General features: G+C 33.0%; 1 protein-coding gene across 2 annotated transcripts in view; it reads right to left on the bottom strand.

Moving 5' to 3' along the window:
- LOC145243914 (sialin-like) overlaps nt 1-24,134 on the bottom strand; it is a 285,719-nt gene that overhangs the window by 202,844 nt on the left and 58,741 nt on the right. For both annotated transcript variants that reach the window (XM_080107027.1, XM_080107026.1), the window contains exons 2-3: nt 19,720-19,770; nt 17,233-17,408 (exon numbers count right to left, since the gene is read on the bottom strand). In XM_080107027.1, coding sequence (XP_079963153.1) covers nt 17,233-17,408; nt 19,720-19,756 — 213 coding nt within the window. In that variant the 5' untranslated portion in view covers nt 19,757-19,770. The remainder of the gene's footprint in view (nt 1-17,232; nt 17,409-19,719; nt 19,771-24,134) is intronic.

The raw sequence follows: 24,134 nt of genomic DNA, 5'->3' as shown, positions 1-24,134 counted from the left end.
ATAATACCTTCAGACGATCTCCCAAATTGTGATGTGTGTACACAGGGGAAAATGACAAAATATATAAGACGAACGCCAGACAAAAAAGCTACGAAAATTCTCTCACTTGTGCATTGTGACTTAGCAGGTCCGATTAGCCCGATGGGGAGAAATCATCTAAGGTACGTTTTGAACTTTATTGATGATTTTTTTCGGTTTAATTATAGTTTATTTTCTAAAAAACAAATCCGACACTATCCTCGCCACTAAGAAATATTTAGCTGATATTGTCCCATACAGTTCAGTAAAATGTATTCACTCAAACAATGGGACTGAATTTATTAGTAAATACTTTGAACTTTTATTAATTAACCACCGTATTAAACACGAGAAATCGGCGCCGTACTCCTCCTTCCAAAATGGCACAGCTGAAAGTGCATGGCGAACCCTTTTTGAGATGACAAGATGCCTACTTATCGAATCGAAATTAGCGCATAGTTTATGGACATACGCTTTAATGGCAGCAGCATATTTCATAAATAGATCGTTCAAGAAGAGACTAGGAAAAACGCTGTATGAAGCGTTTTGTGGTGTAAAACCTAAAATGAACAGAATGCATCTATTTGGTTCTGATTGTTTTGCATTTATAGAAAACACCAGTAAACTATATACTAAAAGCGAAAAAGGTATATTTCATAGGTTACGATAAAAACAATCCGGCATATTTAATCTACTTTCCAACCCAAAATGCCATAAAAAGGGTTGGATGTGTAAAATTCAATGATACATTAAATTTAAAAAATGGCGATCCAGTGGATGAAAAATGTGAAATATTACCTAGCATCTTAATCGATCACAATGAAAATATTAATAATGATTACAATTACAGTAGAACTTCTGACGAAAATATTAACCAGACATGTCGATACCTTATAAGGGAGCGAAAAAGGCCAGACTTCTTACAAATTGAAAAGATACAAGATTATGCCATGGATTACTGTTACTCGTTGAACAGCACACCGGAAAGTTATAATGAGGCGATTAATTCAGAAAATCATCAAGAATGGGAACAAGCTATGATATCCGAATTGAAAGGTTTATCTGAAAATAACACATGCGAAATAGGGGCAAAACCAACAAATAAAAATATAATTTCTTCATTTCCAAAAAAATCACAGCTTCTGTCAGTGAAACTTTGAAAGCAAGATTTGTTGCAAAAGGTTTTTCACAAATTTCTGGAGTGGAATATTTTGCAACATTTTCACCAACAACAAATTTAACGACAATTAGAATTTTATTACAACTTGCTGCTCAATACAATTTAAAAATGCATCAAAATGGATGTAAAAAATGCTTATTTAAATGCTCTGATTGACTGTGAAATCTACATTTACCCTCCAGAGGGATTTAAAATGAAAAATAAAAATTGGGTGTGGAAATTAAATAAATCGTTATATGGACTAAAACAAAGTGCACACAATTGGAATTTAACACTCCATAATTATTTAATAGAACAGGAATTCAAGCAATGTCCCATAGACGCGTGCATGTATCCCAAAAATGTAGGTAATAAATTGTTGATTTTGGTTTTTTGTTGAAGATATATTACTTGCCTCAAACTGTGACAACACTTTAAAAGATGTTAAAAATGAATTAAATAAAAAATTTAAAATGGCCGATCTTGAACGACTGTTATGGTTCCTCGGTATAAAATTTACCTGTGAAAATGAAACTATAACTATGAACCAATCACGATATATTGAAAAAATTCTGCTCAAGTTCGGAATGCAAAATTGCAAGCCACGTTCAACTCCCGTTGAAATGGACATAAATAAAAATATAGAGACCGAAACAAAATCCATAGAAAATCGAATATACAGGGAAATGGTAGGGAGCCTCATTTACTTGATGACCGCAACTAGGCCTGACATATTAACAAAGCTATTTCAAAACTTATCGAAACCGACAATTAAGGACCTTAATCATGCAAAACAAATCCTTCGTTACCTGAAAGGAACCAAGGAACAATCTTTAATATTTAAAAAGTTTACATATCCTTTAAATTCAGAAGAATTTTCAGATTCAGATTGGGGTAACTCTGAGGATAGAAAAAGTATAATGGGGTATTGTTTTAGACTGTCAAAGACTGGATCTATGATCTCTTGGAAAACTAAAAATCAACAAATTGTTGCCCTTTCTATTTGTGAAGCAGAATTTGTAGCCTTTACTCATTCATTATTAAAACCTGATCTAAGTAAAAAAAAAAAACCTTTAGTAATTCATTGTGACAATTGAGCAGTATCTTATTAGCAAATAATTCTATGATTCATCAAAGGTCGAAGCATATTGATATCAGATATCATTTTATAAGGGATGAAATAAATAAAAAATCTATTGCTCTTACTTATGTGACGTCTGAAAATAATATAGCCGACATTTTCACTAAACCTATAAAAAGAATAAAATCAAGCCATTTTCTAACCGAACTTTTTGGAATCTAATTATGAATAGATCTCTTTTCAGAAACCCAAAAAGAGTAGCATGAACAGTCAAAATCACACCAAAAAAGAAAAAAAAATTGTAAATTGTCCTGGGCACGACATTAAACTGCAACCATTTCTACCTTACTAACCAAATTGACCAACTAATACCTAACATAATGTTTCCAGTTTTTGTTAAAAAAAAAAAAAGTCACTTGTTAAAACCTTTTCTTTGTAAATTTACTATTTGTCAAATAATTCATTTTTGTATCTCTTTTTTGTCAAACATTTGTTAAAAAAAAAATTTAAAAAATGTATATTTGTGAATTTTTGTGCAAAAAAAAAAATTGTAAATTGTCCTGGGCACGACATTAAACTGCAACCATTTCTACCTTACTAAGCAAATTAACCAACTAATACCTAACATAATGTTTCCAGTTTTTGTAAAAAAAAAAAAAAAAAAAAAATATGTATATTTGTGAATTTTTGTGCATATGTTTATATGTATTTGAAAAGTATTCTATTTGTATGTTTACATATATTTGAAAAGTGTTTATTTTTATATGTATCAAAAAAATAACTCAATGTGATTTTAAAAGAAAATGTCTTCTTTTTGCACACATTATACCAATATATTAATAATTCTTTTTGACCAATGAGAATAAAGACAAATTCCCCCCAAACCAGAAAAAAAAACAATTATTTTATTGGTTTATTTTTATTTGTTTACTTTTATTTTTCTTTATTTTTCTCAAGTCAAACCAAAATTGAATCCGAAAGGATTTTCCCATAATATCAAAACTAAACCTGTAAATGGTAAAAGTCCAACTGACTTCAATTCCTAGTAATCTTAGAAATCCAACTGACTCTGCAACCCTGGTGAAAACTGTAAAATGTTTTTGACTCCTAATGGGGGTATGTGACGAATGGATTCGCCAATCATTTTTATAACCACCGGCTGTGCTAAACAACCAATGAAAACCTTTCAAAATTACTATAAAAATTGTCGAATTTTTAATTCAATTAGTTCGCCGTTAACGACGCCACGGACCGCATTTGATTCTTGGCCACCATCTTGGTTGCTGCCAATTACTGATCTGAACTATGCCGTCATCTTTGTTCAACATAATGTCTCAAAACAATACAAATACAGAAAATATGGCAGGCTGTAACTGTAGAAGAAAAAATAGATGCCCTCTACAAGGTACATCCAAAATAAAAAATGTAGTTTATAGCTGTACAGTATAACAAACCCAAAATTTAAATGAGGTTAATGACAACCATAGCTCGACCACACGATTAAATAACTGCACCCACTTTAACCAATCTACCAATCAAATACAGACCAACCAATTACATACCAATGCTACCCCTAATCTACCTAACAATAAATGCATTAAACAAAATGCAATCTACTTCGGTCCCACATCTGGATTTATTAATCATAGGATTTCAACCCACAAGCACTCTTTTAAAAATCCCTCCCTGGTGAACTAAGCCACTCTCTCTAAACATATTTGGCGACTCAAAGATAAGAATATTTCCTTCAATTTGAAATGGGAAATAATAGGATCATATAAAGGATATACACCGGGGGACAGATTCTGTGCACTTTGTATGTATGAGGCCCTTAAGATTTAAAAATATGATGATATCAAAAATAAAACCACCCTCCTAAATTCAAGGGATGAGCTTGTATCTTCATGCAGTCATAAACGTTGGTTTAAATTTAACAAATATAAACCACCATAAGTCATTAAAAATATTGCTTATTAATGATCTATCTTGGAATTTTTAATTTATAACTTAATATCCTTATTAATAAAATTTGGAGCATCATTATTATTATTAATATTAGTTTATCTGATATATTTACCATTATTGTATATCTTATTTAAATATCTATTTAAGTTTGACCTATACTATATTTATTAATTTCAATAAATAAATAAATAAATTATTAAAATATTATTAACTTTCAATAAGATCCTTTTATATTAGATAATATAAAAAGAATAAACGCTAATTATCTCCCTTTGATCATTTTATTAGACAAATAAGTTTATCTCCCCTTATTTTTAAAAATCTTTACTTAATTTTAAATTAGGCGTTACTAACATATTCTAACCGCTAAAAATATTCCATTGGCGTCCACTTTGAAACTTCCACATTTAGTGCATTTATAAGCTACTCTCAACATCCAAGTGAATGCTTTGACGATAATTACGGTTTCCAAAAGGCGAACAATTAAAAGGTAAATATATATATATAATTGTTAAATTTTATTAAAAACATATTATTATAACCTTATATTTAAACCAAATTCAGATTTATAATTTTATTCTATTTTTTATTCTCAACCCATATTACTTTGCTTATCAACATTAACAAGTAACTATTTTCCTTTGTATTTTAATATTTTTTCAGATACATCTGCCTTACTTAAAAAATGCTAGGTTTATTTATGGTGTCTTTTATATATTAAAAAAAAACACCCAATATTTTTGCTGATGAGGAGACTTTATTTAAAACAATAAACTATATGTCAAAATTATTGTCCATGACATAATGTGTATTGCAATAAATGTCTATCTCAATAAAAACATCATTTCCGAAACGATTGTACAAATTATTGACTTTGTTTTGTTCCTTCTTATGAAACAGATTTTTAATTTTTAATTCTAATTTAGATTTTTAAATTATCAATCACATTACTAAATATTAAAGTAGCTCTAGGATATTTTGCCTGTCGAGCTTATTATATATCTGCATTACAACGAGCACTGTTCTTTTCTTGTATTTTAATTAAATTAGTAATTTTACTATCACATTAAAATACACTCTGCTCTTTAGACAAATGTTCTAACGCACTTTAAATACATACATATATATATATATATATAGATAGATAGATAGATAGATAGATAGATAGACATACATATATACATACATACATACATATATGATTGCAACGTCTTGTCAGACGAGTGCCACTCCCTCAGGCACTAAAAGTCCATGAGCCGAAAATGACTTTAGTCCTGCCGGCAAAATTCACACGCTCAGACATAACACTGAAGACGGTCATTAGTATACATACATATATATACATGCACGCATACATACATATATACACATACATACACACATACATATAACACGCATATATGCATACATACATACACAATACACATACATATACATACATAAACATACACAAGACGGTCAATGGCATACATATCTATATATATAAAAGTGAAAATGTATGTATGTATGTATGTTTGTGTGTATGTTTGGATGTCTGCTAAAAACTTTTGACAGGCGCGACGAAAATTTACAAACTCGGTCTCACATCGAAGCTCCATCCTTTGCTCAAAAAATTGGCCAAAAACGTTAACTTTTTCACCTCGAAATCGACAATTTTTGACAGGGAGGGGTCAACAAAAACGGTCCTCTCGTGACAATGACCGATTCTACGCATATGTCAGATGACGTCATGACCTGATTTACTTTAAATAGTTGAAAAAAACGAACAAATTTCATGTATGTCGCTTTAGCTCAGTTGGTTAAGGCCTTGGTTCATTATCTAAACGTTTTGTGTTCAAATCGTGGTGTGAGATGTTTTTGTTTTTTTTTCGATTTTTTAAATTTAAATATTGAATCAGTGTTATTTAAGCCATTTTTCACGTAACGTTCGTTTTTCTGGGTTTTTTTTACTTCACTTATTCTTAGCGACACCCAAAAACACCCGGGTACCCACCGATTTTTTAAATTTTAATATCGAAACAGGCTTATTTAAGCCATTTTTCACGTGGTCGTTTTTCTGTTTTCATCATTCATTTGCCTTATGTTAGTTTTTTTCACGCTTAAGTGTTAACATTGTTTTCTTTTTTTACTTCACTTATAACAAACAAACCTACGTCGTCATCATCGTCGTCACACTCGACGACTTCCGGCCGCACACCTGTCAATTTGATTCTTACTTAAATAAATTCAAACATCTTTCGGTAACTCATTCTGGCTGGCCGATTTTATTTTCAAACTTCGCCTCAGGACTTATGGTTCGATCCTACCCCCCCTCCCCAGGTTCTTTTTTATTTAACACCACACACACCTACAAACACTCGGGCAACGCCGGGTACCCCCGCTAGTATATATATAAATGCAAATATACATTATACACGTACACACATACATATCTGTAAACATACACACATATATACATATATACATACACAATACATAATACACATACATATACATGCATACATACACATGTACATACATATAAATACACACACATATACAAATACATACACACATATACATACATATACACATATGCACATATATATACACATACACTTACCTACATATGCATACACATACATGAATATGCACTCATACACAAACATTCACATACATACATACACATGCATACATATACATACATACACACATGCATATATACACATACACACACATGCATATATGCACATACATACAAACAATATATATACGTATCTACATGCACATGCATACATATATACATACATATACACATATACATACACATATACATACATATATACATATAATGATGGCAGATCACTTATTACATGCTTCCAGCAGATCAGACCTACACGTGTCACAACTTTTCCATGACTGAGGGAGTATCTATACACAGATGATGTTACAGAGTTTTAGCTTTGTACGACAGCTAAATCTCTCTCTCAGTTCAAAATGTTGACATCATGCAACAAGCAAGAGCAAGATAGCCAGAAACAATTCAAACTGCAGACCAGCTTAATGCGGGTACTGGTCTCCCGCTTTATGTTTTTGGGGTTTTTTTTTTATATGCTTACATACATAAATACATATATACATACACATATATATACATATATATATATATATATATATATATATATATATATATATCATGATTTGATGATTGCAATGTCTTGTCAGACGAGTGCCACTCCCTCAGACACTGAAAGTTCATGAGCCCGAAAATTACATATAGTCCTGCCGGCGAATTCACATGCTCAAGCAGACATGACACTAAAGACGGTCATTGGTATACATACATATATATATATACACGCACGCACACATACATATATACACATATCACACACATATATACATGCATACATACACAATACATATTACGCACACATACATATACATACACACACATGCAAACATACACAAGAGGGTCATTGGTATACATACATATAAATATATACATGCATACATACATAAATACATACATACATGTCTATAAGCATACGCTCATATATACCCATATACATACACAATGCATAATACACAAACATACATACACATACCCACATGCATGCATACACTTATACATACATATACACACACATACAAATACATACATACATATACTTACACATACACATACATATACGTACACATATGCACATATATATACATACACTTACCTACATATACATACACATACATATATATGCATTCATACACATACACACATACATGCACATATACACATACATATACATACACACATGCATACATACACATACGTATACGCATATACACACATACATGCATACAAACATATATAAATGTATATACATATACACACACAAACATATATACACACAGACACATATACATACATATACACATAGATATAAATACATATAAACACACATGTACATACACACACACATACATATATAAATATACATACATAGATACATATAATGATGGCAGATTAATTGTTACATGCATCCAGCATTTCAGGCGTACACATGTGACAGCTTTTTTATCGCCACAGGTTTTTTGTTTTTTTTTTAATAGACAAATGCCTGAGGAAGTATCTATACAAAGATGATGTTACAGAGTTTTAGCTTCGTACGATAGCTAAGTCTCTCTCTCTCGGTTCAAAATGTTGAGATCCAGCAACAAATCAAACTGCAGACGAGCTTAATGCGGGTACTGGTCTCCTGCTTTATGTTTTTTTTTTGTTTTTTTTTAAATCAGAAATTTGCTTCACCCAGAGGGGTTGCCTTAACAGGGCTTTTGGGAGTCCTCTCCACCCCACACACATATCGAAATAAAGATATACACGTACACATACAAGCATGCATACAAACAGATGCACGCAAACATACATACGCAAGAACAAACACACATGACAACATGCACATACACACATACATTCATACATACACACATGTACATACATATGCACATACACGTACATGTAGAATATATATAAAGGAGCATTTATGATGACGATGATGATGGTTGTTACGAATAGGTGAATTCAACATGAATAAAAGAGTAAAACAATCCCAAATACACAGAACATAGAATAGAGAGACGTTCGCTTTGCCGGTAGTACAGCTTTTAAAATTAACACACGTTCATAACGGCACAAATCCCCAACGTTCATAATGACGACGATGATGGTTGTTACGAATAGGTAAATTCAACACATATATATATACATACATAAATATACATACATTTATATATGCATATATACATACATACATATATATATACATACATGCATATATACATACATATATACATACATGCATATATACATACATATATACATACATGCATATATACATACATATATACATACATACATATATATATACACATACATACATATATATACACATACATACACATACATACATATATATACACATACATACATATACACATACATGCATATATATATATATACATACATATACATACCTACATATATATATATATATATATACATACATAGATTTAAATAAAATGTGCGGAAATTTCTTGAGAGCTCTTTCGGCTATCATCTCTTCAGGAAAAAATCGATAGCATACAAAACAATATTATTGGTGAAATTAAAGTGCGCTACGGGGGGATTTGGATGTGCCAAAATTTAGAAAAAAAAAACGATTAAAAGAAAGATTTAATCTGTAAATACGGCGTTTAAAATCGACTAAAACTTGGCACAACGAGGGAGAAAAAAAAAGGAGAAAAAAAAGGAAAAAAAAAAAGGAAAAAAAAAGGAGAAAAAAAAGGAGAAAAAAAAAGGAGAAAAAAAAAGGAAGAAAAAAAAAGGAGATAAGGGTTCAAAGTTCCTCGAAGAGAGATAATGCTTTTGTTGTTACCCTTTGCTGACATAAAGAAGGTTTTCAAACCGCAATAGAGACAGACTCTAAAATCTTTAAACGGTTTTTGGAGTCTGCTCTGTGTAACATCTCGAACCACTCTATTTTATATTTGTCGGCACAGCATGGATTGTCAACCAAATGCTGGCCAATAGCAGAGTCCAAGGTTACAGAAGGAAGGAGACTACCAGATCCTACCCTCGTCTGCCTGATTTTAGATGGAATGTGTTGGTTTATACGAGTTAGCAAATGCAAAGATGTTCGCCCGACATAAACAGCATCGCACTGGCATTTAAATTGATAAACAATATTACTAATTTGGGTGTAAGGCAAACTATCTTTGCGAAAAGAAGGAAAAGCAGATCTCGTAGTGTATACCAAATGCAAGAAAACAGAGTAGAAGCACGTATAAACACTTCTAACAATGTTTTGACAATTTAATACTCTTGTCCTCAATCCGCGGTAATTTTAAATAAACCGCACACTTTGTAGGTCCAAACTTTTTAGGGGATTTAAAATCAAGCTTCTTGTCAATGCAATCATCAATAAGGTCCAATGAATAACCATTATTGATAAATATTTCCCTGATCTTATCAAGTTCGGAGTCTAATCTGTTAGGTGAACATATCATGAGACCTCTATGTACCAGTAGATTAATTAAGTTGACCTTACGTGATTTGGTTTCAAAAGACGACCAGTTCACATATAAGCCAGTGAAAGTAGGCTTTCTATAAATGGTAGTGAAAAGCCCCCTCTTGAACGTTCAATAAGAACATCTAAGAAGGGAAGAAAATTGTCCTTCTCACTTTTCATAGTGGACTTCAGAGTCCCATGCAAGGAATTCAACCTATTAAAAAATGCTGACGCTTCACTTTGCGATGAAAACATAGCAAAAGTGTCGTCAACATAATTGAAATATGTGGTGGGTAATATTCCAGAATTAAACAGAACGGATTCGTAGTAACTGACAAAAATATCAGCTAAAGTCGAGGCCAACGGACTCCTCATTGAAACCCCGTCGACCTGACATTACATAATGTCACCAATGCTAAACTCCACTGATTTGGTGCACATTAAAACGAGTTCAGTAAATATCTCTTTGGAAAAGTGTGGAGAAGTCAGGCGACTGCCATAAAGCGCGTCTTTACTAAATACGTATTGTCTCATCTAACAGTATGTGAGTAAAGAGGCTAGAGACATCAAATGAACACATAAAGGATGTCTCTGCATTCGAATCCAACCCACGTAGACATTCAACAAACTGAAGAAAATCAGGAATACAGTGTGTGCTATATAATTCACGCACAGGTTGAAAGTATAGATTTATGCGTAAACTTTAAGTATTTACTTCAAAAGTGCTCAATACATAGGTAGAGCTAGTTAGTAATTTATAAGATATATATGGCGATTAAGCTATATATATATATATATATATATATATATATATATATATATATATATATATATGTGTATATATATATATATATATACATATTATTTTACTATAATAATTATTAAATACCTACAGACACTAGTGTTTCATCCTTTCGGGAATCATCAGTGCAGGGTGCCACGGTTAACACAAGTCAATAGATTCGAACCTTGCAACAGAAGCCATCCTTGGCTTCATTAGCAAGGACCTAATCCATTCGGCCATTGTTAACCACAAGAAATACTGTTGAAATTTAAATATTCTTTTTTTTATGTTTTTTTAACGTCTGTCAGAATGATCTAATTATTATATGATGATCTGCAAATATATATATATATATATATACATATATATATATATATATAACAACATGCCTATATATATATATATATATATATATATATATATATATATATATATATATATATATATAGTGACAAACTCAATCTTTCACCAATACATATCTTTGTATTGTGTTTTCCATCTTTTCCAAATAAATTAAACTTGCTTTCATCACTGAAAAATACTTTTGCCCAATTTTCATATGTCCAAATTACATACCTGTTTGCAAACTCTAATCTCTTCTTTTTATTATTCCAACTAACAAGTGGCTTCTTCCCAGGGGTTCGATTAGACAGCCCTATTTCTTGCAGTCGTCTAGAAACAGTCTGTCTTGACACATAATCATATGAGGTACTATTCATAACCCTTTTAATTTCTGTGCAAGACTTAAAACGGTCCTTTAATCGCATATGCTGCATTATTCGATCTTCTCTTGCCAAAGTTTTGTGGGGTCTACCGGTTTTAAAAGCACTAACTATTTTGCCAGTATCATTGTAGGATTTAACAACCCTGCCTACAACACTCTTGGAACGTTTCATTTCCTCTGAAATCTCTCTAATGGTGTGCTTTTCCTTATATAGTTTCACAATATCTTGTTTCACAGAGTAATCAAATTTTTGGCATTTCGCCATGGTTCCAGCTGATGCAACGTTTACAAATGACCAAGTAAGACTTATTTTTTAGAGGAAATCAAAAAATTTGAATATAGCATACTATTTACATTGTTTTTCTCAATTTTGTCCCTTACTTTTGGACATTCCTATTTTGAAAATAAATAATTGTTATAATTCTTTTTCTATCCTTTGCAAATAATTCAAATTTTAGTATATTATTATGGATCATAATGACTACCAGTTGTCAAAATTTCAGCTTTTCACAGTTGTTATTTCTAACACATGTTAGGTTTTAAAATTTTGTCCCTTAGTTTTGGACGCTTGTATATATATATATGATCATCGTATAACGATTTGATCACTGTCTGTCTGACGTAATGAACATTTAAATTTAAATGTTTAAAAATTCAACGCTATTTCACATGATTAATGGTAGCCGAATGGATACGGCCTCCGCTAATCGAGCCAGAGATGTCTCGTGTCGCGGGGTTCGAATCGTTCGACTGGTAGTAATCGTGACACCCTGCACTGAAGAATCCCGAAAGGATGAAACACTAGTGTCTGTAGGTATTTAATTATTATAGTAAAAAAAAAATAATTATGACAGCCCCTTTAAGAAATACGTTTCTTATCGTTGAGCACTCTGTTGAATTAAAAAGTCGGTCAATTTAGCTCTTATGCGTAGATCATCGTATAACGATTTGATCACTGTCTGTCTGACGTAATGAACATTTAAATTTAAATGTTTAAAAATTCAACGCTATTTCACATGATTAATGGTAGCCGAATGGATACGGCCTCCGCTAATCGAGCCAGAGATGTCTCGTGTCGCGGGGTTCGAATCGTTCGACTGGTAGTAATCGTGACACCCTGCACTGAAGAATCCCGAAAGGATGAAACACTAGTGTCTGTAGGTATTTAATTATTATAGTAAAAAAAAAATAATTATGACAGCCCCTTTAAGAAATACGTTTCTTATCGTTGAGCACTCTGTTGAATTAAAAAGTCGGTCAATTTAGCTCTTATGCGTAGATCATCGTATAACGATTTGATCACTGTCTGTCTGACGTAATGAACATTTAAATTTAAATGTTTAAAAATTCAACGCTATTTCACATGATTAATGGTAGCCGAATGGATACGGCCTCCGCTAATCGAGCCAGAGATGTCTCGTGTCGCGGGGTTCGAATCGTTCGACTGGTAGTAATCGTGACACCCTGCACTGAAGAATCCCGAAAGGATGAAACACTAGTGTCTGTAGGTATTTAATTATTATAGTAAAAAAAAAAATAATTATATATATATATATATATATATATATATATATATATATATACTACTTCATTTACTCACATTAAATTAATATACTAAAGTATAAATTTATGTGTAAACTTTAAGTATTTACTTCAAAAGTGCTCAATACGTAGGTAGGCTGAAGAGTCCTAGAGTGGATGAAACACGGAATATTCAGTGTAGCTTAATCGCCATATATATTTTATATATATATAATATATATATATATTAGTGCTGGGATGATTCATTGTTCATTGGAATCGGGAATCAGAACTTTTCGAGCTATCAGAATTGGTATTGTAATCAGAAAAAGTGTGTCAGTTTATCAATGCCAACAACGATTCTTTTAATTGTTTCTCTTTTTTTAAACTTAAATTTCCATTGCTGGTACTAACGATAAAATGATAAATATTGATTTTAAACAACCCAGTGTATTTTTACGTTTGTGAAAATATGTGCACATACCATATAAATTTTAACCGTAATCCGAAAATTTAAAACAAACAAACAAGTCTAGAGGTAAGTAATTAAATATTTTAGAAGAATTGAAATCAGAATCAGTAATTGGATCGGAATTGGGAATTTAGAAGAGAATTAGTAATTACAACCGAATTTGGAAAAATATTGGCACCATCCCATTACTAATATATATTAGTACTAATTAAGAAACCAATGGGGCTGTAAATGGATGGCAACATTTAATGCTACTAAGGCTTAACTTCTTTCCTTTAGCAACCACAAAAACCTTCTCAACCACTGATTATTATTACAAACAACAAATAACGCCCTACATGAGAACCCAGCATTTGTTGGAGACGCCCCTCCAGGGGATTAATGGACTATCTCATGATGTCACTTCCTCTAGTGACGTCACTTCCGGTATCGAGTACCGGTGCACGGCAGTCTGAGATTGGCACGTGACCAAGCTGAACGTGTGCAAACGTCCTAACGTTGAGCAATGGTATTCTCAACTCGACTTTGCCTGTAATATATGTGAATACATGTGTTCCTTCCTACAAATCCTGTGTTTCTTCCGTTTATTACCATTTAACCCCATAACAGCATTCAAACTCCTCGGCTTAACATTTACTGGTAACATGAATTGGAACGCGTCTGAAAATATTAGCAGCAGCTGAAGGATGGATGGCAAGCGAAATGCTTTCCAGGTTAGATGGACATGTATTAGCAGCAGGAGCAGCGTTTGAATTCGTATACAAATTGACAAGTGTGGACGGTCTTCCGTCTAAAGAAAAAGAAAAAAGGACACCACGTGGTCGAAAAGAAAAAAGTCGATGCCAAAGGAAACAGACGTGTAAAGTGAAGGCGAGAATGAGCCGGCTTTGGCCAGCATGCGCTCAGAAGAAAGAAAAACACCTGCCAGGTTAGATGGAAATGTGTCGAGATGGGAGCGTTATGGTAATAAATGCTTTTGTTAAAAAAGAAAAAATGTCGACCCAGATTTATTTGTTTTGTTTATTTGTTCCTGCGACGCTACATTACACATTGAGGACATTGACAAGGCTGCTGCAAAGAAATTGTACTACCTCTACTATCCTAGGAAATTACTCACACCAAAGAGTATCCTCTATCTTTACAAAGTTACAATTCGATGTATGAACTATTGTTTTCACATCTGGTGCATTTACTACAAGTCTATCTTTTTTTAGACAGGGTCCAAAAAAAAGAGTCTAAAATTGAAGAGGTAAGTCCTTCAATGTCAGCCAAGCTCCAACTTCTGTCTCTGTCTCATCACCACAATGCTGCATTTCTGTGTCTGTTTTATAAGTACAGTAGAACCCCGGGGATACAGTGGCTCTAGGATAAGGTTTTTTTCACGTTACAATGTGAAATACAATGTTTTTCTGGCTCTTGGTTACAGTATTTGCCCCACCTTACAGTGTTATTTATAATGTTATTTAATTATATACATGTGTATTATATACTGTACTATATTTTGTTACTAATTTTTAATGCTGTATCCCACGGTTCTACTGTGTGACCCGTCCTTCGTAGGTCAGCAAAGTATCTTATTGTGCAAAGACCTGTCAATCGATTTGGTTGGTCTTTATTTTGCGATCGGGTTGATATGTCACCGCTTTGTCAATCTGTCATGCTAGAAGGGTCACAACTGTACTTTAATGGAATATGCATTTTACATCTGCATATCGCCTCCCCAGAATTGACTGCTGCTTAAGGTTGTTACGGCACCAACAACGGACCAGTTCAAGACAAAGTTGGACAGGTGCTGATCGACTATATTTCCAACAGTCTAAATTTGCAGTGCCCCACCCTCTTTGTTTGCTTTCTTTCTTTTTTTTCTCTCTTCCCACACCTTTCTTAATGGCGACAAAACATGTTATGTTTTAATCTGTCAAATAAATTGAATTGAATGCTCTGATGAACTCATAGCACTTGTGTCCCGTGACATGCATACTCCCGAGTAATCCGACAAGCAGCGAAATCCCACCCCTTCAATGTTGAAGTTCTTAGATGCTGGAAAGCCTTCTTCTCCAATAGTTTCTTCCCTCTGACTGCTAGACTTTGGAATTCCCTCCTTGTTTCCTGATTCCCTGACTGTACTAATTTGCAGAAGTTTAAATGTAATGTGAACAGAGATTTTGTCGCTCAACTCCCTGCAGTCACATGTTAAACACGATCACAAATAATCCCTGACATTCCAAGTGGCAATATGTTTTGTTTGGGTCGAAAAAGAGTAAATAAGAATAAATAAATAAATTCAATAACAACCATCCTATACCAGGGGGGCTGGCATTCATTTTCCCGATATCTTTATATCTACGTATTAATACTGTAGTACCTTTCACGTACGAATGTACAAATCTACATATGTCATGGTTACCAGATTATAAATCATTTGATCGGGAGATCCTATTTATTAAAAAGGAGGATAGAAGGTTGATAACATACTGCAAACATTAAATTAGTATATAGATCCCCTAATTTAATGTTTGCAGTATGTTATCGCCTTCTATTCTCCTTTTTAATAAATAGGATCTCCCGATCACCGTAGTAAAATGTAAAACAAAAAAAATTAAAATTAAAAAATTATGTCACTTTTGGACGATACGTGAAATTAAAAATATCCCTTCTGATTAAGTTCTGTCTAAAAATGGTATAATGATATTGTGGGTTTCCATTTACACCGGATGTCCATACAATGGAAATATGTCACAGACTCCTATAAGAATACTGGAGATAAACCGTAATAACCAGATATATTCTGGCACTACATTAACCAGATTACTTAGATAAATACTTTTAAAGTTTAAACAAAAGGGCTACAATAATATCGCAGGGTCTTCATTCACACTGGATGACCAGCAGCAATATATTACATATGAAAGATGCGACTGTGGAATCCCACCAGTAAAGAATTATTTCTAGAAGGATATAAGGTATTTACGGGAAGCATCACATGAAAGTTGCCAATGTCCTTAAGTGAAAGTGTTTCTGTGGGATGAAACAAACTAGTTTTGAACTTGGCACACCTAGGTTTTCAATCAATGTTGTTAACCACTGAGCCGCTATCACCTCCCTATTGTTACTGTAGAGCACCATTCTTTTATTTTGTCTAAATCAGATGATTATTGTTATCATTCGTTTCCCTGATATCTTTCCAGTTAGAATTCTTTCAAGAAAGACATCAGGTACTTCCAAGAGAGAGTATATGAATTTTGCCAACATCCCTGAATGAAAGTTTTTTTGTGAAACAAACTGGATTCAAACTTGGCACTTAGCCATCATTATCTCCCACATGTTTATCATTATCTCCCACATGTTTAGTATTATCTCCCACATGTTTATTATTATCTCCCACATGTTTAGTGATGTTTCTATTGAAAGGAAGTCAGAATTGTAACTTATAGAGAATAATAAAAAGAAACCATAGAGCTTACATGTGCTTTTCCTGACGTTGTGTTGCCTACGGGGCATTCGCTATAATTTGACTGTTGATTCTCTGTAAGGTTCGTCATGCTCACTATGGCAACACTTAGATTCACTCGCAAAGCGTAGACATTAACAAACCCGAAAAAGGCGATAACTGCCAGAACAAATCGAGCAGGAATACCATCTGAAATAAAAGAATGAATTACAATTGATTAAAAAAGGATTACCAAAAATCAACATAAATGAAGAATTTCACATTTTAGTTCCAGAAAAAATTTTGCATTTTCTTCTTTTTTCAGAATTTTTTGAGATGACGAATTATGATTTGTATCATTTCTACTTGGATCAAATGCATTTCAGCATCTCAATTATGTTAGCAGTTGAAAGAAATGGGTTTAGCGAATTTTCACTCAATCCTTTTCCATTAAATACAATTCTTTTAAATAATTTGTTCTTTAGATTCAAAAGAATCCAAAAATGAAATAAAAATAAATAAATAATACCATTCAGTACGGACCAGACAATGGAAGACCAAATAAGAACACTAAAATGGATTTATAAAACCATAAAATCCAACTTTGATTGCCCTTCGGGGCTCGTAACACAGTGGATAGAGGTGTTGAGTCTCTACGGTTCCAGGTAAGAATTGTCTGAAGATAGTAGTTTCAATCCTACCAAAGCAGGCCAAAGGATTAGTTGGCCAAAACGAAGTGAAACAACAACAACTATGAAAGGCAGTAATTACTGACGATAACTTACACGATTCTGCATTTCTATCCCTTCATAGTTAATCACCTGAAGAAGGTCAGAGGATGAGTTGGCCGAAACGTGGTAAAACAATAGCAACAATAACTATGAGATGCAAAAAGAATGAATGCACAAATTATGAAGACTCATCTCAAAGGATTCTAAAAATAAAAAATAAAATTTTAAATATTATTTTACTATACTTTGTTTATGTTATTAAAAACATTGTTTTAATATTAATTTTTGCAAAAGTACTTTTTTTGGGGTGGAGGTCTTCAGACATTCAACCAAATATTGACGAAATCAAAAAAAAAAAAAAAAAAAAAAAAAGCAGCATTTTGGTCAATGTAACCTCCAACATTCTTCAGGTGTATCTTGCTGCACTCAAGAATGTTTCTGCCAAACTCATAAATTTGCATGGAATTTCAAACTGAACTCTTTATTTAATCCATGGGGTAGTATGTTCTCATTTTCGTCAGTCATGATTGGGTATTGACTAAGGTAATCTGCACTGAGAATTGAACCTTCAACCTCCAAAAGAGTGTAACTTAAAATTGAATTTTACCAAGTAATTTATCCATGATGACACAGGTCTGCAAGGTGAGAATAGTAGTCTGAAGAATCCAAATAATCAATCCTCATCTCATAAATTCAGAAAAATAAAATCACAAAAAAAAACTAACACCGATTTCATACTTAATAAGTTGTACAATTAGATACACTGAAATAAATTTGTCTTAATGTGTGGTTTTATTGCATAAAATTGCCAAATGTGCTATGATTTTTGTGTGCCGTTGATTAAGAAAGATTGAAACACACAATTCACAAACTAAGTATTGCATAGATTGTTGCATTCAGTGATGGCTACATACTTTGGCGTTTTGTTTAGGAACAAAATGTGTTTGGCTACCAACTTCATCTTTTCTGTTATCAATCAGGGAAGGAGAAATCCTTCTGGACTGCAGTTCGTCCCAATCCAGAATGCTCTTTTTGTGTGTGTGGGGGGAGGGGGCTCGATTTTTTCCCACATTAAAACCAACTTTGTGTTTTTCTCAGTCCTCGTGAGGAGGCAAGTTAATAGTGGCCAACCCATATTAAACTTGACTTTGTACCTTACTCGTGGATTGGTTGGTTGGTTGTTTTTGTTATACGGCATATCAACCCTTTTCCGGTTATTCAATGCCAAATCCAATAATTTTGAAGAAAATTTTTTTATTAGAATATATTTTATTTTTCAAGTCAGTTTCTATTTAACCCATAGTTGGGACCCTAACAGGTACTACAACTCCGGGTCATAGTGGACCTGGGAGCAATGGAAATTAAAGGGTGGCTCCACACTCCCCAAAGCCCGCAAGCTGGGGCCTCACCATCGGATATAGTTTAAGGTCATATCCAGGACCTCCTTACTCATGGAAGGGGGGTAAATAATTATTCAAGATAGGAACCTGAGAAAAATAAATAAATAAAACGCACTAAGTGAGAAATATATGATAAAAATTAACAAGGTTGAAGTGACTGCTCCCAGGCATTGTCACTTTTCTTTGCTAGCCGTAAAATTAACTAAACAGTTCATTAAAAAAATACTATTTTACCCATAGCTGGGGTGTAAAGTGAGCACAATAGATCCATCTGAATTTGAACTCGGCATGTTGATTTTATAGTCTATGCAGCTCGTCATCAGGTCACTGTGTCCCCTTTCTCCATCTAAAATGTTGGACAAGTGATCAGATAAAAAAGGAGTTACTTACTCTTGCATGTGTATTTCGAATGGTCAGGAGGAGTCATTTCTTCCCTTGAGTCTGAAAAGTAAATTTTTATGACTAAATTAATAAGTTTGGGTTTTTTTTTTACTAAAAAAATAAAATAAAAGTAAATAGATTTTTAAATCTCTACGATGAATAAACATTATTGTCACAGGCATCAAAACTCAGCGGCATAATGTAAGTTTTGGTTGTTCCAGGCGCGAAATATTTTAATGGTGCAAAATTTTAAGTTTCCAAAAAATTTTTTACCAAATATCATATTCAGAAGGGTCGATTGTAAATGAAAAACTTAAAAATTCAAATATAGACAACCTTGTAGTTTTTGGGGTAAATGAACATGTTTGTATGTAACGGTGATGTGTGTTGGAAGACATGATTTGGATATCCCTGGAGATTCCATCTCAGTAAGCTCAGAAAAAATAAGAGTGGGTGGAACATGGGGTTCCTGTGTGTTTGTATTAATCTATCAACTGACATTGTCTCTTTTGTAATCCTAATGACCAGAGTAAAACAAAAAAGCAATTCAGCATGCAAGCATAAAATAATGGCTCAGAATAAGATGGTATGAGTTGGAACTTTAACCGAGTTTTTATAAAAACAGGTTAATACTATACTGAGGCATTACTTACTCACAGTCTATAAGATATGTATGTGCAATGTGATCGTGTATGAAAGTAAAACCTGGCCAATTAGGATTGAGGACATGCGTTGCATGGAGAGAAATGATATGAGAATGATACAATGTGTGCATGATGTGGGTTTTAAAAACAGGCTTAGTACTGATGACCTCAGAGGAAGATAAAAATCTGGACAGTATAGGGAAATATGTACAGAAGATTAGACTTTGATGGTATGGCCATGGTGACAGAATGGATAACAGTTATTTGGTTAATAGATGTAGTTGAGGAATTATTTGGTTAATAGATGTAGTTGAGGAATTATTTGGTTAATAGATGTAGTTGAGGAATTATTTGGTTAATAGATGTAGTTGAGGAATTATTTGGTTAATAGATGTAGTTGAGGAATTATTTGGTTAATAGATGTAGTTGAGGAATTATTTGGCCAATAGATGTAGTTGAGGAATTATTTGGCCAATAGATGTAGTTGAGGAATTATTTGGTTAATAGATGTAGTTGAGGAATTATTTGGTTAATAGATGTAGTTGAGGAATTATTTCGTTAATGGATGTAGTTGATGAATTATTTGGTTAATAGATGTAGTTGAGGAATTATTTGGTTAATAGATGTAGTTGAGGAATTATTTCGTTAATGGATGTAGTTGAGGAATTATTTCGTTAATAGATGTAGTTGAGGAATTATTTCGTTAATAGATGTAGTTGAGGAATTATTTCGTTAATAGATGTAGTTGAGGAATTATTCGGTTAATAGATGTAGTTGAGGAATTATTCGGTTAATAGATGTAGTTGAGGAATTATTCGGTTAATAGATGTAGTTGAGGAATTATTTGGTTAATAGATGTAGTTGAGGAATTATTTGGTTAATAGATGTAGTTGAGGAATTATTTGGTTAATAGATGTAGTTGAGGAATTATTTGGTTAATGGATGTAGTTGAGGAATTATTTGGTTAATGGATGTAGTTGAGGAATTATTCGGTTAATAGATGTAGTTGAGGAATTATTTCGTTAATAGATGTAGTTGAGGAATTATTCGGTTAATAGATGTAGTTGAGAAATTATTTGGTTAATAGATGTAGTTGAGGAATTATTTCGTTAATAGATGTAGTTGAGGAATTATTTGGTTAATAGATGTAGTTGAGGAATTATTTGGTTAATAGATGTAGTTGAGGAATTATTCGGTTAATAGATGTAGTTGAGGAATTATTTGGTTAATAGATGTAGTTGAGGAATTATTTGGTTAATAGATGTAGTTGAGGAATTATTTGGTTAATAGATGTAGTTGAGGAATTATTTGATTTATATATGTCGTTGAAAAAGCAGATTCAGTTCATAGGAGAAGGTCAAGAGAAATACGGAAGGAAGTGATAAAAATGGATCTGAGGGAGAGAGGGGTAAATAAAGACCTGGGCAAAGATAGATTACTTTAAAAGTAAATTTTTTAAAGCCATCTAACACATGCTAGCATTTAAAACAGACGTTAAACCGATGATGATGATGATGATATTTTTCAGAAGCAAGAACTATCTTCATCAATCATACATTGAAATGGCCGTCATCTTTGCTCTCAGCAGCAAAGGTAACTACTACTTCTACTACTACTATGAATAATAATAACCGGTTGTTATCAGTGAGCAATCAATGATGATGACCTGTGTGAGAACTTCTAGTGAGTGGAACAATATTACTTTTTTTTTAATTTATTCCTAACTAGCAGGGCTACCTGGCGTTGCTTGGGACCATATGAAATAAAGAGTAAAATAAAAAAGAAATTAAAAAATGCATGCACAGTGTAAATACTTGCACATGATAACACAACATCCGATGATATTTTAAATAGTTTAAGTCCATAAAGTGCATATGGTATTGTAGTACCTGAAAACTAGTATAAGGAAAAGAAAAAGTAGACGACCCCCCCCATACCCGTTTTGTTCTTGGACCACATCTTTTATGAAATTGTTGTAATTTTGTAAAGATAAATAAAAACAGTTATTTTTAGGATACTGAAGAATCTTTGAGGACTATCTATCATTTGCTATCCCAAAACAAAAAATATTTTACCTATCCTAGGACAGGTATTGTACAAGACATATATGAAATATTTTTACCCACCCGAGAACTTCTTATACTAAATAGAAACAGATCAGCTGTGTACATATTTTGTCATTTTGTTTATAATTAAAATATTTTTGTTTTGCCTTCTTTTTCTTAATCATGCCATTTCTTCTTGTTACAATAATTCTTTCCAGTTAAAATCTACTTCAGTCACATTCATTATTTAGAGCGACATTGGTTTTCAGCATTATTCCTGTTACATATTAGATACCCTATGTCAGTAGTAATTAGGTTAACCAGTGTGAATTTTGACAAGGCTCATTCTTAGTCCATGTCAGATCTGTAACCAGAACTGTTCCCCAGGTTGAATGAAAGATGGGTGACAAGGCAGAGACAACAGGTCAAACGCTGCAGACAAAACAAAGTTGAACAACAACATGATGTCACGTTTTTGAGCAAGAGAAACAAAGGTTTTCAAATTGGCCTCTCCGTTGGAAGCCGTGTGAATGGGACACAATCTATGATGTAGAAAATTGATAATCTCAACGAATGTTATCAATGTCTGTGTCACACATTTTTTTAGTTAGGAAGTAAGCTTAAGAAGGAAATAATTTAGTTTTAATCTCTCTCTCCTTAGGCTATTCTCTTCAATAAACACTTGAAGAAACCCAGTGAACGTCTCATTTGTGAGCTTTCATGCAAAAAGTTTTTAAGATCATTAGATGAAGCAATTAACAACCACTAGACGAAACTGCCATTCATAAAACTGACAACGAAAAACAGCAATGATGAAGAGTCTAAAAAGGCATGTATAAAAGAGCATGTATAAACCCCTGTATGCATGTATGAAGACTTCTATTTCGTTTATTGATTGCTTATTGTTGAAAACATTACACTCCCAAACAAATCATTTTCAATATGTCATTGCAGGTTTCATCATGCAAACGTTGATGTGAGGTTTCCATGACCTTCCTTAGGAAACCCGTCTGTGACAATTGAACTTTTTTTTCACTGAAGCGCCGAAGACTGAGGGGGTGACTTAATTTTAGCCTATAACCTCCTTCATGGCCATTACGACCTCCCTTAGGATTTTCTCTTCACTCTGGCACTTGAACGTGGACTGAGAAGACACAACCTGAAGTTGTTTCATCTGATATTTCGGCTAAAACGACAAAAGACGCATTTTCTTATTTCGCATAGCAGCTACCGGGAATAGACTGCCTCTTGAGGTTGTCATCACACCCGCAATGGATCAGTTCAAGACGAAGTTGGACAAGTACTGGTCAACTGTATTTCTGACCCTCTAAATTCATAGCACTAGTCTCTCCCTTTGTTCACTTTCCTTCGATTTTTTTCTTTCTTCCTGCGCCCTTCTTAACAGTGACAAAACATATGTTTTAATCTATGCCGAATAAATTGAATTGAATTTAGTTTTTTAGTCTTTCTCTCCTTAGTCCATTCTCTCCAAAAAAGACTTTGAAGAAACTCAGTGGATGTCTTCTTATATCTTTCATGCAAAAAAGTTTTATTCGTCTGTTGATGCAAGCAATCAACAACCACTAGACGAAACCACCATTCATAAAATGATGACAACGATGATGAAGAGTATAAAAAGTATGGATAAAGGAGCACATATAAACCTATATATGTATGAAGATTTTTATTTCATTTATTGATCGCTCATTGATGAAAATATTACACTCCCAAACAA

This window comes from Euprymna scolopes, chromosome 22, assembly GCF_053919585.1.
Source record: "Euprymna scolopes isolate OS-2025 chromosome 22, ASM5391958v1, whole genome shotgun sequence".
Lineage (NCBI taxonomy): Eukaryota > Metazoa > Mollusca > Cephalopoda > Sepiida > Sepiolidae > Euprymna > Euprymna scolopes.
This window is presented reverse-complemented; position numbering and strand designations above follow the sequence as displayed.